Raw genomic sequence first — 16,237 nt, 5'->3', positions numbered from 1 at the left:
TTCCTTATACATGTTTTGTAGTAGTTTCTTTTGTCACACAGCTGTGAACTTGAGATGTTAGATTTGAAGGAAAGTTTAGATTATTTTTTTAAAAAGAATTTTCCATTAGGAAACATGCTTATTGGTAGATAATTCAAGACTAGTAACAATGCACACAGTAAACTAAATAAAATACCGCTGGCAGATGACCAGAGCACAGATGTAACACAAGTCACTGATGCAGAATGGATACAGCAGTAGTTTTATTACATCAGCACAATAAGGTTTCACAGGCATCCCCATTGGGTAGGAGCTCAAACCTTTCTTAATGTTGTTTAATTATGTTCCAGGTTTAGGTCGTATAAAAGTTTAGACTCGGTTATTTTAATCATTTGATCCTTTTTGGATTGGAGGAACATCAGGTGTTTAATGAAATAAGGATTATAAAGATGTAGTATTTCATTAAACACCTGATGTTCCTCCACTATATAAAGGATGAAATGATTAAAATAACTGAGTCTAAACATCTATACGACCTAAAACCTGGAACATAATAAAACAACATTAAGAAAGCTGAGTCTCCTACCGGAGCAGAAAGACGGTCACCGACGGGGGATCCTCCTGGAAGACGTCAACAGAGTTCCTGTTGGAGAAGAAAAACTAATTTTAGTTCATCAAGTTAATAAAACTCAGAAAATGTTTGTGATTATACAACATTGTGATGATTGGAATAAACCTGGGTTTTATCATTCACTGTAAATGATCTGTGTTTAACTTCACTTTAAGGCTTTTCTATGAGACCGAAGCAAACTTAAATTTAAAGTTTAAATGTAGAATATAATAAATCTTTACCATACATTAACTGTCACAAGAATAAAGACTCTAATTAAAGTTATAAGTTGAAAATAAAGTCATTATATCGTTTATAAATCACTTTATATAGAGAGGGCGCCCTCTGGTGGTTATTTGTTGGTTACTGCACTTCAATAATAAATGAATCAGACTGCTGTTTCTTTGAGTAAATTAAACACAGAAAGCTTTTACTTTTTAAATAAAATAAATGAAGTCTATTCATATTACTTGGGCAAGATGAACATTTAATTTCTGAGCTCTGTGAACAGTAATGTTTAGAAAATCATTTTACCTCTCATTAACTAATTTACATATTAGTTTATTAACTTTGGCTTTACTTTTACCCGGTGTTGTGAAGTTAAACAATTAATTGGAAAATAACTGAACTGATTTCTTTGAATGCTTTTAAATCCAGGCCGAGAGCACTTGAGACGACCTCCTTTACTTGTAATTGTTTTATATCATTTTAATTGATAACTGTTTTTTATAAGTTTAATTGCTGTCTGTATTTTGAGAGTGTAAATGTTTAACTTTTGCTGCCTCTTGGCCAGGACTCCCTTGAAAAATAAGTTTTTAATCTCAATGGGACTTTCCTGGATAAATAAAGGTGAAATAAAAATAAAAAACAGGAGAAAACAAGTTGAAAAGACAAAGAAAACGTCGCGTTACCTTCATAATATTGATAAACGTTATCATCATCATCATCTTACTCTGACGTTTTATCCGCTTAACAAACATTTGTAATGACGTCACCATGAGCATTAGCCCAGGTGTTAGCAGCCCCACGTGTTTCTATTTCGTAGCTTTTCACACAAAACTGGACTTTTAATTACTCACCGAGTATCTAGACTTCATGTTTCCTTCCCCGGCTCCTTCTTCTTCCAACATGCTGCCACGCTACACGCGGTCCGCACCGCTTACCTGCTCGAAACAATGATATACACACCTGGGAACACCTGAACACACCTGGGCGTGATTACCGGAAGCTTCAACCGGAAGTGTCGCAGAAAGTTTCTATCGGAGAAATGAAAAAGTTATAAATAAGAGAACACATAAACAAGACTAAGTCAAAAATCAAATGTTTTATTGATAAAAAAATATTTATTAATATAATTTATTGTTTTTATGAAGACACGGGATGAGTGAAAACTTTGTACTGAAGCTCCGAAGTTAGTTTGAGATACTAATGTGTAAAGATGGAGTTTAAAGGTGAAATTGCGCCCTCCTGTGGTCACTCTGAATTACTACATTCGGAATTTCTTTTTTTCACCTTTCTTGTTCTAGATACAAATTCAAACTGCTTTCTTTGTTTTATTTCTTTATAAATAAATGTGACTTGACTTAATCACAGATAACATATTTGCTCTTTTTTAATATATTTTTTAATTATAAAGCAACTGTTTACTGCTTATGTTAATTAAAATCCATTGTCTGTTAATCACACGTGCATGTTAGTCTCTCAAAGAATCTGAAGTGTAACTTCATTGATTGCATATTCTTGTGTACGTTGGAGCGTTTCACTCCTGAGGAAGAAAGCAGATTGTGTTCCCATGACATATTAGGCAATATATTTTTCAACAATGTAATTTGAGATACACTTGGACCTCTCCGGTGTGGTGAGGTAGGGGGACATGTCACCTATGATAGATTTAGGTGAAATAGATGTAGGGGTCATCAATATTTATGGATTGGTTGATTGTCATTCAGGTAATCAGCAGCACAAAAACAAACTTAGTGGCTTTTTAGTTTTATTGCTTCAGCCCGCAGTGTTAGATCACTTTTGAAAAGCAAAGCTAAACATACAGTTCTTTAGATTAAAAAAAAAGCTCAGACTTAGGGCTACAGGAAACCTTAACACGCAGCTCAGAGGTGTTTTGTTTTTCAAACACAAATTCATACTTTTAATACAGTGTCCTATGAATTAGGATATTTTTATAGTATTTGTGTCACAAAAAAGGCATACAGATAGTGTTTGTCTATGTTTACCTTTAATAGCTCATGGTTCAGTTAGGTTTAATTTGGCATCACGCTTTTACTGTAAAATAGGTTATTGTGTTTGTATTGTTTGTCATTTAATTATATGTATTGAAAATGTTGTTGTATTGGCTCTTTCAAATGTAAATAATTGTAAATAAATATATGAATTATATTTAATTTTAAATATTATGTACTGGGAGTGTTATTTGATACGGGAACCATAGAGACTCTGTTATAGATTTGTGTTATGGTTGCATTTTATTGTGACAAAGTAGAACATCTCAACAGAACAACAAAAGAAGAATTTGAGCAGGGGCCAATACTGATAAAAAATCTCATTTTCAGTTTGGTGACTATATTCCTTTGAAATCGAAACAGCAAAAACTCCAGCTCGCAGATTTAAACCGTCTTTTGCTCTGGTTCCCTCAGCAGACTGAGGAGCTTCTCCATCTTGACCACTTCCACTTCTGGGCCTTTAGGCTGCTCCTGGCCCTTCTTCATCTACACACACACACACACACACACACACACACACACACACGCAGAGATAGTCAGAAAACCACATGCTAAACTGAACAGCAGTAGTAATAGTAAGTAAGGTCATTTTAGGTTGTTTTAATTACCAGCAAATTATCCTGCTGCAGGAGTTCATTGTACTTCTGTTAGCTCATTTACATGTATGACAGGCTTTAATCAAACTGAATTTGAAGCCTGATACAATCTTTTTTATAATTTAACTTCGCTCAATTGATTTGGACTATCACATGTTTTCCTGTTAGGAAATTTGAGTGGTTACATACATTACAGCTTCAGCATGCGACTGTGACAAACTTCATCATGATATTACTGAAGAGTTCCTGTACCAATGCAATGTGGACTTGGTAAACTTAAACTTAACAAGACCTCTCAGGGGATGCATCAAGACATTTACAGTGTCCTTAAAATCTTTGTCACATGTATGTTGGAGCAGTCAAAGCCACAGTTGTAACTAACAATAATGACTGTGAATGAATGCAGCTTATTATTTCAGTGCATGAAATAGTGAGCCAGCGTTCACAATCTGAAGACCCTGAAGCTAAACTGACAGCTGTCATTTGTGTTATTAGAAGAAACTGTGTTTTTGATGACCTCACGTGGCATCAAGGAAAGAAAAGATACACTCTTATCTGTTTTAAGTTAATCATGTTCAACATGGGAGAAGAAAAATCCCTGTGCGCAACAATACGACTTATAATGCAGAACAACACGTTACAAATAAATACATGAAATTCATACGACTCTACTAATTAGAATTTGTCTCGTTTACTTGCACCATTGTGAAGAACACAAAGGGAAACTGGAGAGGCTGAGAGGCTGATAGTAAATGGGCACAGACTAAAGTGTTGTGACTCAGCTGGACTCTGCAGCTCATTTGTGTCATCAGTGGCAACAGAGTCTTCAGTGACTCAACAATTGTGAATGGACTGAAGTGGATTTTGATTCCCTGTTCAGCTACAGTACAACCTTCTTTCAGTATATAGGACATATTTTTCTAGATTGTTCCCTCATTATATATTACCTGTTTGACAGCAGGAAGAGCAAACAAATATGGCACCCTTAAAACCAGGGTGGCAGTAGTTTCTGTTGAATCCTAATTTTCACGTTGATTTTCAGTGAAAACATGCAAATAATAGCAATTTATCTTCTGCTTTCAAGTAATATGTCTCCAACGTGCTTATTCAATTACCAAGAACACTCGACTTCCCTAAGGTTATTTGTTATGTGGCCGACATGAGCAAACAGAAAGAAACACAGGTGATTAATGTTGCTGATAATGAGTTACTTGGAAGGGGGCATTGTTCCTTGAGGTCAGCACTCTGCAAAGAATGAATCATCTGATCTGTTTCAATTGACATGGAACAAGTGGCAGTAATGAATAAAACTAGAATCTTATTATTATAAACTTATTTACAGATAAGATGTGTATAAGGTGAGAGAACACAAAAGGCCATTCAACGGCAGCGTAAACTAACATCACCAAAGTGCTTTACATTAAATAAAGACTTGATACCTCATTTGTAAAGCAGTCAACTCCATTTGTATGTGGCAGTAAAGTCTATTTACAGAGGCATAAAAGCTAGAGAAAAAAACATGGAGTGGATAAACAGCTACGTTTGGAAAGGCGTTTTCATCTTCTTATTCTTCAAGACAGACTTTAAATAGGTGTAGTGAAAGAGTAAGCCCAAGTTATTAGAAGTGAAAGTGCAACAGGGGCAATTCAGAATCAGAATCAAGTATGTTTACACATACAAGGAATTTGTCTTGTATTGGTGAAAAAAACAGTTAACAATGGAAATAAAGTGAAATAGCAAGAACTTGACTAAAATGAAATATAAGAAGTACTTACAAATATATATATATATATATATATATATATATATATATATATATATATATATATATATATAACAGAGTATGATTCAGTGAGACTCTTACCATCTGTTTCTTGCGGAGGTTAGGGGAGAGTTTGTAGCTGGTGACATAGCCTCGGTCATCGCCCACGATGATGATAGGATGGATGGGATTAAACTCAATGTGAGTCAGCCTATGTTTGGCCACCACCGCCTGCTGGCAGAGGGGCTCATACTTGTTGATGTTGAGGTCAAAAACATGGACCTGAAAAAAAGTGAGCATAAAGAAAAGAATGAAGCTTTTGATTTATGTGTTTGTCACTGCTGACCATCTTTTGGAAATGACATTTTAGAAGTTTGGCATTAGGGTTTAGAGAGAAAAATGTATCTTGTCGACGACCCCCATATTTAGGCTGATGGGTGTAATATCATGCCTCCTCTGTTGTAAGAAGCTGCCTTTTCATACCTGGTATGGTGTTGTCTTTTATGTGAGAAGAGGAATGATGGAGCACAAGCCTCTGCAGGGATGCATGCATCTGGTGCAAGGATGGGTGTTAAGTGAAGGAGTGTGTATTCCTGTCAGTTTGTGTATATGCATGTGTTTTTCTGTGTGCAAAACTCGTCAGTGAAGCTGTGGGCTGTAAAACACAAGTTTATAGGGACACTTACTGTTCCATCTGTGGTGACAGCAGCAAATACAGTGGAGGAGTATGGAGCCCAGGCTACATCACCAACAGCTGCTTTCAGGTCAAAGGTGAACATTGGAGTGCTAAAAACAGAACACAGACATCTAAGATTGGACAGGGAAGTTGAAATGTATAATAATCTTGCATGAAAGTCAACTGCAAATCATCAGCTTGTGTTTAATTTAGAGTCAGACATCATCAGCAAAACTAAGACTGTTTGCTAAATCTATCTTCATTATAAATAATACAGTGACTGATACAATCTTTACACTGCCATCTAAGGTTATCTGTTACAATCTGTCCAGGCACAATGCATCACCAGAGCCTGGCAGAGAAAACAGGTGGAGATAGAACAGGAGGCTCTTGCACACTGTTTCCTCACATTATTAACTTGAAACCCCACCAGAAGCAAAGTAAAGAAAAGCGATATGAAACCAGACACTTACAGGTCTTCTTTGAATAACAATACTCAAAGGGTTGAGTGTGTGTGTGTGTGTGTGTGTGTGCAAGAGACAGGGAGACAGGGTAAGCAAAGGTTTCTTTTTCAGTAGGTTGAATTTTGCACTGAAGGAAAAATCTACATACATACAAGGAAGCACTTTGCACCAGAATTGATATTTTATGAATATTGGTTATTCAATGTGTTCACATGTACAACAACCTGCTGTATATTTATTATTATACAAAAGACTGATACACTTATTTTCATGTACTATATATTCTAAACATAGGTTTGAGTTAGCATAAGTATATCACAGTAGTAACTACTTTATGTGCAAAACTGGCCTTCACAAGTAGCATGAACTTAATAAACATGTATAATCAACCACAACAAACAACCTTCATTATTCTGTGCCACATGTTTCTCAACTGTGCTTCCATGTTGTTGTGCCTTTGTGAGAAATAACATGCCCTCTGGTGGACATTCAAATGTCAGAAATCAGGCACAATAAATCTGGCCCAGAGTCTTTCATGAGAGAGTGTTCTCTCTCAGAACATCCTGTACAGTCAGAGCAAACTTATCAAGCTAAACTTTTGTGTGATGAGCCGACCCTGATTAAGTCTCTTCCATCACTGCAAGCTCCTCAACTCAATGAGAACTATTTATAATATTGAATTTTGCAGTCGTGTGGAGTGTAAAGCTCTCACTAACTTCTCACAGTCTGGTGAAGTTTGTGGAAGTTTTCTTGTCAAACTCTCTGGGAAACATTATGTGTGGTATGTATGGGATATAATTGATCATTCTTGTCTCATAATGGGTGGATGATTACGATCATTATTCAGTCAAACTGCCTTTGCTGACAAGAAATGGGACACACTGTCGGATAGGAAAATTATGTTAGTCCATAATGATTATAGGAAGATAATAATGACTAAGGACCAAATTTGATATTATGAGAGAATACAGGAATGATTATTATCTAGAGCCTTCATGTGTATATTCACCTGAACACAGACCAAAGCAAAGTTTCCGACAAGAAATAACATAAATAGAGTCAGATTAGTTTGGCTATTCTGTAACTCCTCCTAATCATAGCCTTCCTCATTTACCCAGCACAGTAGAGCTTCACTTCAACTCTTTAAGACAGGTGTCACTCTCTTCTTCAAGCGAGTCGACCGGTTTGGATGTCTACTACAGCAACAAGTACATTGGAGACGCCCCTCAATAATAAGATCAACATGCTATGTTCCTACATTTCTGTCATGAATTTGCTGTACAGTTTGCGCATCTTGATTTATAAAATGAAAATCATTTTCAGCTAAAAAACTACACAGTGCTGGAAATGACATCTGATGATAAAGGAAAAGAGAACTACTGTAACTAGTGTAAATGACTACAGTAACTACTAAAAGGTGTACAATCTTTCATAGTTGTGGTACCACCCGTATCACCCGCTCACTCTCTAAATGTGTCTTACTTGATGGTGTGATCCCAGATCTTGACTGTCCAGTCTGAACTGCAGGAGATGAAAACGTTTGGGTGGAAGTGGTTCCATTTGACCGTGTCCACTGGCATGCTGTGGGCAGCGTAGGTCTCCAGGTACTGTCTTGAGTAAGTCTTGGAGCACTAGGAAAGAAAAGACAGCGTCTTGATTTGGTATACACGCAGAATTTATATATTATTATTTAGTATCAAATACTCAGTTAGTGAAAAAACAGTGATTGATGCACCTGCAACTTTACCCACTACATTGAAGAAGTTTGATATCTCTATTAAGAACACAGGATCATTTCTGTGTGCTGTTTATTTTCTCATAAATTAAATTGCATCATGCACATTTTTGATATACGCAAGTTATATAATAAACATTTGAATGACTAATATTCATATTTGAAAAACTCAATTTCTGTCAAGTTGCCAATTTTTCTTTAGCCCAGTTGACTCAGCTTAATCAGATCTAGACACAGTAATCTCAAATGTTATTGTTGGTGGTCACTATGCCCTGTCTTCCAAGGCGTCATTAACAATACTTTTACAACAAGCTGAGCAGAAGTCTTCATGACCAGTAAACAGATCATATATGGAACCTATAAGACATGACTTGAGTTGAATTTCTAACATGTACTTTGACATCTAAAGCTGCTGGAAAAGTCTTTCTGGGCTGTTGCTGACTAAAGAAAGCTAAACATCAATATGGCTGAAAGCATTATGCCCAAAAGAGTAATCCCCTATGGTTCAGTGTTGAATCACCATATACATTTCCAGTTTGCCTGCAACTGACAGGAAGTGGTTTAAAAAGCACCAATACGCCAGCAGAAGTAGATTGAAGGGATAAGTTAAGTGGACAAGGATAAAACATCTAGCTGGCTTGTGGGGACAGCTGCTGCACTCTTAAGCACTGACAGTTTGATGGTTGACCTGCAGCTATAAGGTGAAGATTACTCATCGCTTCTCTCCCGGGTCTTCTGTGGCCCTTGACCTTAATGTGACAGGCAGAATGAATTTCATCACACGTTCTGTCTCCCCATATATCTGTAAGGTGATTTTTCAAAAGTGTTTGTGTTGCTTCTCAGACGGCACGTACAAATATTTTCTGCAACCATCAAATAAAGTAGAAAATCAGTCTGCTGCTTCCCTGATGGCCTTATACCTTTAATCATGTTGTCGGGCTCAAAGCCACTATGATGTAATCAAAATCGTTTCAAAAGTTGTTTTAAGGTAAAAAGTTATTTGGACACAGACGTCAGGTGGAGCAACACAGACCAAGTTTCAAATACATGTTGGTCTTAGTTTTAATGGGGTTTGTTCTTTGGGTCAAAAGCTAATAATGCAAAAAATATGATGGAAAAATAATGCAATCCCAGTCAGGGTTTGACATTCACTCCAGAGAGATGGCCGATAGCCAAAAGTTGCTTATTGGCAACCACAAGTTACATTTGGGTGGACCACCCCATTGCCCAGAGACTGCCTCGAAGGATTAATAAATAACATCTTCTTCTTAGATTAAAATAACTATAATCATGAATTATAATATCTAAAATTGCTATTTCTGTATTGCATCCTCTTGCAACAGAATGTATGGACTTCTTGGCTCATGGGTTCAGTGGATAAAAATAGTATCTATCCTTCTGGGGCTTCAAATGCACTTTATCATTGCCTTCAAATCATTGTGTGCACCAGTCTAAATGGGTGCTTGACATTGGTGTTTTTATTTGATCTTCCATGCCAATCAGGGAAGAATGATCCTCAACTCCCATCACTGTTACCTCCTTATGACCATTAGAGATAGACATGCCTCAATCACTTGGTTTACTCTAATAAAAACAAGTTACTTTCAATGATGTGTGTCAGACAGTGAGCTGTTTCAAAACATTCTTGATATTAAATTACTGCTACAATGGGGCACAGCAAACAAATAAGGACTTATTTGTGTCTTTCTGCCTTTGGAAACAAGAGCATTTAAGAAAAAGCATGGAGAAGGGGGGAGGCCAACCAAAAAGGGACCAGCTGTCTGATTCTGATGTGGACAGAGGAAGCCTCTATTAAACCCTTAATGTCAGCCTGAGCTGCTCCACAGGCCACATGCACAGGCAAAAGCACATGTACCCTTTCTTGAACACACACTATCAAGCTCAGCAGGATATCTTTGAACTCTTTTTACAGGATAGATATTGGGGGAGACAGTGTCAGGCTAAACGATGATTTAAGTTAAGCATGGAAAGAAGGATCATTTAGGGATAAAGTCATTCTCAGCCTTGAACGTTGCAGTACTCTAATGTTGGCACTGGCTCTTATTTGAATTGATTTTTACACCATTGTCAACCCAGACTTAAAAAAGAGGATTATAAATACAGTCAATCATTCAGGTACTTACAATTTAATTTTTTCAAAAAGATTTCTGCCATTTTTAAGGACTGTAAAGCATTACTATATAGATGATTGTGCTAGAATGAATTGTGTATCATTGATTTGTCTTCTATATCATATTATTGTTAAATAGTAATACTTTGATGTGTTCTGCTTTCCCACATGCCTGAGGAAAGTGTAGAAATTACCTTCTGCGTATTAGAACCCTTTAACATACCTTGTGTATTTTCCCCTCTTCTGTGCCAACGAGGAAGAGATAGTCAATCTGTTTATGAAAATCCATTGATGTTCCACAGGCTAGAAGAGAAGAGAAGGCTACAAGAGGACAAGACAACATAAATTATATAATGTTACACACTGAGGCAAATATGAACTGAAATCAGATCTTAATAAAGTGGATTATTTTGCATTAATAAGTGATATTTTATACACTCTGTCAGTGAGAAAAAGAGGTATTACCTGTGCTTGCCTGCTGTGCGCTTGGCTTGTCCTCAGCATTCAGTGACAGTCTGATAACGTCGGTAAAAACCAGCTCGTTCTGCAAGCATTCAAACACACTTTGTAAAGTCACTGATACAGTATATACACGTTCAATTTATAAATGTAAACACAGGCAAACGTCAACAACCATACAAACAATTGCAAATATAAATAGACATACAAACAAGTACACTGCAAACAAATGTGTCTAAAGTCCATCTTGAAAGGTGCATTACATGAGATGCACGTTTGAGTTAAAGTCCTTATGAACTGAAACATATATTTCCCCTGTTTTAATCCAGCATTCCTGTGTTAAACGTTTACTTATCTGCCTAAAGTCAATACGGCCATATCTGTGTATTTTAACATCAACATGACTGTATTTTCTCTACCTGCAAAACCTTTCAAATTTCTCATGACTCATCCTGCACTGAGGGGCGTTTGCTTATTTTGAGACCATTCATCAGAGTGTATGTCCCGCCTGCTCTCTTGTGATTGGTTCTATCCTGTTTCAGTTGGAAATATGTCCTGACACGGCAGTTGGATACTCTCAAAGTTCTGTTTCATGGGGACTTTAACATAAATAAGAGAAAATTGCCTCTAACACTACAACAGAAGTGTAAACGTTGCAGCAGGAATACATGCGTTTAATCTTTGATTACCTTGATGAGTGTCCAGGACACAACTCTGCCATCAGATGACACAGAATAGAAATTGTGGTTATTGTCCATGTCATCATTGTGCCAGCACACCTGAGCAAAGATACAAATGAATAAATCTACCAGGGGAAAAAGGTGACAAAATATAATTTTGGAAAAAGACACAATAATCTTTGAACTAGACACAATTATGGGACACGTTTCTTTTAATTCCAGCACATAATTCTCTTAGGGAGGTAAGGGAGTTATCGAAGCTTAGCATAGTTGAGGTTCATTAGTCTATTTCCAATTCTTATGACCTGATTTGTGATAGCTTTCAAAGTAGCAAAACTTTCATATAAACTCACAAAACAAGACAAAGTTCATTGAGAGAGTAAGACACACCCTGAACGCTCACCACCTCTACCTTGTCCTTCACGCTCACCTGCCAGACAGGGTCTGTGTGCTTGCCAGTTTTAGCTGTGCTCTTATACACTGGCTCTTGGCCCTCCCTCTTCAGGTTATAGACAGCCACACAGCCGTCATAGAAGCCAACGGCCACCAGGTAAGAACGCTGCTCATGGATGTCTAGACACAGGACGCTGGAACTGGTGGGGTAGATGTACTCTGGGAAGGCAGAGTTCTTCAATGAATAGAAGACAAGCATGCCACGCCCCTGCTTGGTGAAGTTGTCTGGTCGGGAGAGGAGATTGCAAAAAAGGCAAAAAAAAAAGGTCAAATACAGACTTTGCTCCACATATATTAACAATCAAACATCAGATTTAATAAGGTCAGAGGAAAACTCAGATATTTCACCAAAAGAGCTTACTGATGAATCCGTTTTATTAATGTACTTACATGATCCGAGTCCCACGGAAAAAAGATCTGGATATTTTTTATTCCTATTGAGGAGAGATGCATCAATCAGCACAGCTTTGAAATGCAACTAATGATAGGTAAAGTACAAAGTCAATCTCTTTACCATTAAAACAAAAGATAGTGTGGCAGTCTGTTTCTTCTCTCAGAATAGCTATGAACTTTATTCTAATCCATGGGAATGTTGGCTGAGTTGTTAAACAACCTTACCAGCAGAGGGCGGTGACAGACAGTTTTTTGGTTTTGTCATAGTGGAATTTCCACAGAGGGAGAATAGTCCCCTGTTGGCCCCTAAACTCATCAGATGCATCTTCAAAGTATTTGAAATCTGAAAGAACAAAAAAGGAAATGAGGGAGGAAATAAAAGCTTTTTTTTTCTCCCAAAATGAGATTTACATTTAGAACTGTGTCTTGCTATTTTCACTGACATTTATTTACCTTGTGCTATGTCATCAAATGTATTCTGGTGGAGCATTCGTTCAATGATCTTGGCTACCTTGCCCACTTTGTTGATGTCATCATTCTATAACAGACACATGACAACATTTCATATGGAAAAGTGCAGAAACCTTAAAGCAGATACGTTTTTTATTAGACTAAAGGAATAACCTTCGTTTGTGTATATGTATGCTGCTTTTGAATGGATTGCTTCTAAACCAAATTTGATTGTATTCATTGCTTGTATGTTTTTTACTTTGAAACTCAAAAATCGACCTTCTCTTTTTGTCTAATCCAAAGTTGCCAAAGATGACACAGAGAAGTTAGTGAGTACTCAATTTACCTGAGTTTCCGTCAGCATCATCTTCTTCTTCTTTTTGTCACCATCTTTCTTTAACTGGATGGTTTTCTGCTTCTCTTTATTTTTTTCTTGTTTCTGCAGCTCCTCCACATATGCATCATAGATCTCCCACTGCAAAGGGAGCAGAAATATTACAGTTGGTCCTTGTGAGTGCATGTATTCAGTGATACTCAACTGTGTTTGGAAAAAGTCAGAGAAAGCGTAAACCTGATTAGCGTTGGCAGAGAAGGTGCAGCGTTGAGGAGGTTCAGTCTGGCAGCTTCTTTCCTGCAGGAAAATTGAATTGATGTCAAAAACTAAAGGCCAATGGCTTTGAGTATACACACATCATTATTAGTATGTGCCTTATCATCTAACCATCCAATATTTAAACTTCAGACATTTCCAGCTTCTCTGTTAAAGCTGTTTGATGTGGTATGAGACAAGATGCATCTTCTCATTCTTACCCTCAGTGGGTTATTGAGGGTCTGGGAAGCCCTTTCACTGAAGTTGAACTGGTTTTTTGTAACTTTTGGCTCCTTCTTGTCAGCTTTGGAGGCAGCACTGTCCGGCCTGTACTCTTCTCCGGCTTTCTCTGCTTCCGCTCCATCTTCTACAGGTGTAACCTGTGGAAAACAAACAGTTAAGTTAGCTCAAGTCACTTTCTCGTAAGAAAATGTGAATTAACAGGACCCTGCTTGCATCTGTAAGAATTGAATGTATATCGTTCAACATAACCGGCATTCTGATTTAAATAAAGAAAACATGTATTCACTGGGGTATCTGGTTTCTCCTCATCAGGATGTGCCTCAGTGCTGGCTTTCACAGTCTCTGGAAAATAACAAATATGAAATCATTAATTGACTAATGAGCTGATTGTTTTTCATGACATTTGCTGGTTTTTCAGGGCATATGCTGAAAGTGACACCTTGTGGCACCATGTATGTACTACAGCAGAGAAGAAAACATTGCCTGCCTTAACAACAAACTATGGAACATGCCATGTGTGCAGTTTTTACTGTAGGGAATAACATGTTAACTTTAAATGCAGTGTTACTGTAAAATGTTTAAGGAACTACCCTCAGGGAAGCCCTCAAGTCTTCGAGCTTCATTCGAGTCTTGATAAACGAGGTTGCCCTCCATCACAAAGTGAACAGCCATCTGATCCACAACAAGGGCAGGCTTGTACGAACGTTCCTAGGGGAAAGAAGGAGACTTATTTGAGGAATTACAGCAGAGATTCCTGTGAGTTTTGGTGTATAATTGTCAGGAAAAAAAGATAATCAAGTAGTTAATGGTATGAAACAAACTTTGGGAACAATAAAGCTAGTTCAGAAACTTTTCATGAAACAGTGTGAGGTGACGTAATCAGCCTGTATAAAATGTTCTTACCTTGAAGCTGTAGCGGACAATATTTTGGGGAGCATGTGGGTTGTTCGCAGTCAATGTCCTTGTGATTTCCTCCTTCAGCTCCTAAAGATATCAGTAATAAAGCAAAGCACATTACATCACAGTTTGACATTTCAGTCTAATTTGAGAGGTAGTGATGTAAACACTGAGTAAAATATGATAATGAACACTTCAAGTTGGATTGAGGGAATTGGAAAACACAGAAAAGTCTGTGCCAATTCCCTCAAGACAGCTTTCTTAAAGAGTAACTAAACTAACTATAAACCTTTGTATCTGAGTATTAAGTGTTGTTATGGATCAATTCAAGTCCAAATCTCAGCATTTGAGTACAAAGTATTGAAATTCGAAATATTGTGTTAGAAATGTGCATAGTGACTATGGGGTGGCGATTGTAAAAACTTTGTTTTATATATATATATATATATATATATATATATATTAGATATATTTTCAATATTTAGTTAATATCCTTCACATTTAGCTCGTTTTACACATAAACAATTGCAAAGTTTAAGTGTTGAAGAAATATTTAATAATAAATCTAAATTTTATATCTAAATGTTAAATATCTAAATGTTAAATCTATATCTAAATGTTATATCTATATCTAAATGTTAAATCTATATTTAAATGTTAAATCTAAATCTAAATGTTATATCTGTATGTTAAATCTATATCTAAATGTTAAATATCGAAATGTTATATCGATATGTTAAATCTATATCTAAATCTTAAATCTATATCTAAATCTATATCTAAATCTTAAATCTATATCTATATCATAAATAACTTTGCAATTATTTATTTGTAAAACGAGCTAAATGTGAAGGATATTAACTAAATGTTGAAAATATATATAATATGTATATATGTATATATATATACATATATATATATAAAACAACGTTTTTACAATCGGCCCCTCATAAGTGAGAGCAGTTCAACTGAAAATATGGGGTTTAGTTAGCCTTTAAATTTGAGAAATGAAGGACACACACACACACACACACACACACACACACACACACACACACACACACACACACACACACACACACACACACACACACACACACACACACACACACACACACACACACACACACACACACACACAGCTTACAGCCTCAGTTAGCTCCAGTTGTTCTGGAGGCTTTTGAAGGGGTTTCCCGTGGGACCAGTCATCCCATCCATCCTCATCCTGTCAGATACAAAAGACATTTAAGTTTGTTAATTTAAATATATATGATGTTGTAGTAGCAAATGTGTTTCTCATCCCTATAGAAAGCCAAATCCACTGATTCAGAACTTTATCACTTTCTGGTATTTCGTTGACCCACCTTTTTCTTACTTGCAGCTTTGGTTGCCTTCGCACCAGGTAACGTTACTTTCTGAACAGTTGAGGCCTGCATCAAACAATAGTAAACGCCCTCAGTGGTCTGATGTTACATAAGGAAAAACACACTTATTGTACTTGAGGTAGGAAGTAAGTTGACATTTACCTTTCTCACGTTGTTTTTAGGCACAGACATTTTGAACAGCGCGGTTCTATGAACTGACTTGTTTTAAAAAAAACCCAAAGGGGAGAGACTCGCTCTTCAGTAGCTTCCTGCTGCTGTTGTATATGGGTTGCCATGACAACCAGCTGTCTCGCTCGTCACAAATAAAGGTCCAAAAAAAAGTAAATATAACAATCACACGGAGCACAGTCAATCTGAGTCACTGATTAAATGTATCTGGATTTTAACTTTATCAGAACTTGAGAAAATTAATACGTTTTTTTTGTCATTTTAAGATATAAAGGAGAAGTAAACCCGAACAATGTCGAGAATTAATTGACCAATGTAAACAGTTCCTTTGCT

General features: G+C 36.7%; 1 protein-coding gene across 1 annotated transcript; it reads right to left on the bottom strand.

Moving 5' to 3' along the window:
* Positions 1-463: 463 nt before the first annotated feature.
* Positions 464-16,002, bottom strand: LOC110004720 (dynein intermediate chain 2, ciliary-like). The gene is made up of 21 exons (XM_020660217.3): positions 15,878-16,002; positions 15,716-15,781; positions 15,499-15,576; positions 14,358-14,438; positions 14,045-14,162; positions 13,741-13,796; positions 13,433-13,591; positions 13,194-13,253; positions 12,969-13,097; positions 12,626-12,710; positions 12,398-12,515; positions 12,170-12,213; positions 11,757-12,004; positions 11,336-11,425; positions 10,653-10,731; positions 10,411-10,508; positions 7,804-7,952; positions 5,868-5,967; positions 5,284-5,463; positions 1,669-3,309; positions 464-622 (listed from the first exon to the last, which is right to left on the bottom strand). Exons 1-20 carry the CDS (start codon positions 15,905-15,907, stop codon positions 3,208-3,210), a joined length of 2,070 nt encoding a protein of 689 aa, XP_020515873.2. The 5' UTR covers positions 15,908-16,002; the 3' UTR covers positions 464-622; positions 1,669-3,207.
* Between the last annotated feature and the right edge of the window lie 235 nt (positions 16,003-16,237).

Source organism: Labrus bergylta, chromosome 24, assembly GCF_963930695.1.
Source record: "Labrus bergylta chromosome 24, fLabBer1.1, whole genome shotgun sequence".
Taxonomy (NCBI): Eukaryota; Metazoa; Chordata; class Actinopteri; order Labriformes; family Labridae; genus Labrus; species Labrus bergylta.
The sequence above is the reverse complement of the archived record's forward strand: the minus strand, read 5'-3'. Positions and strand labels throughout refer to the sequence as shown.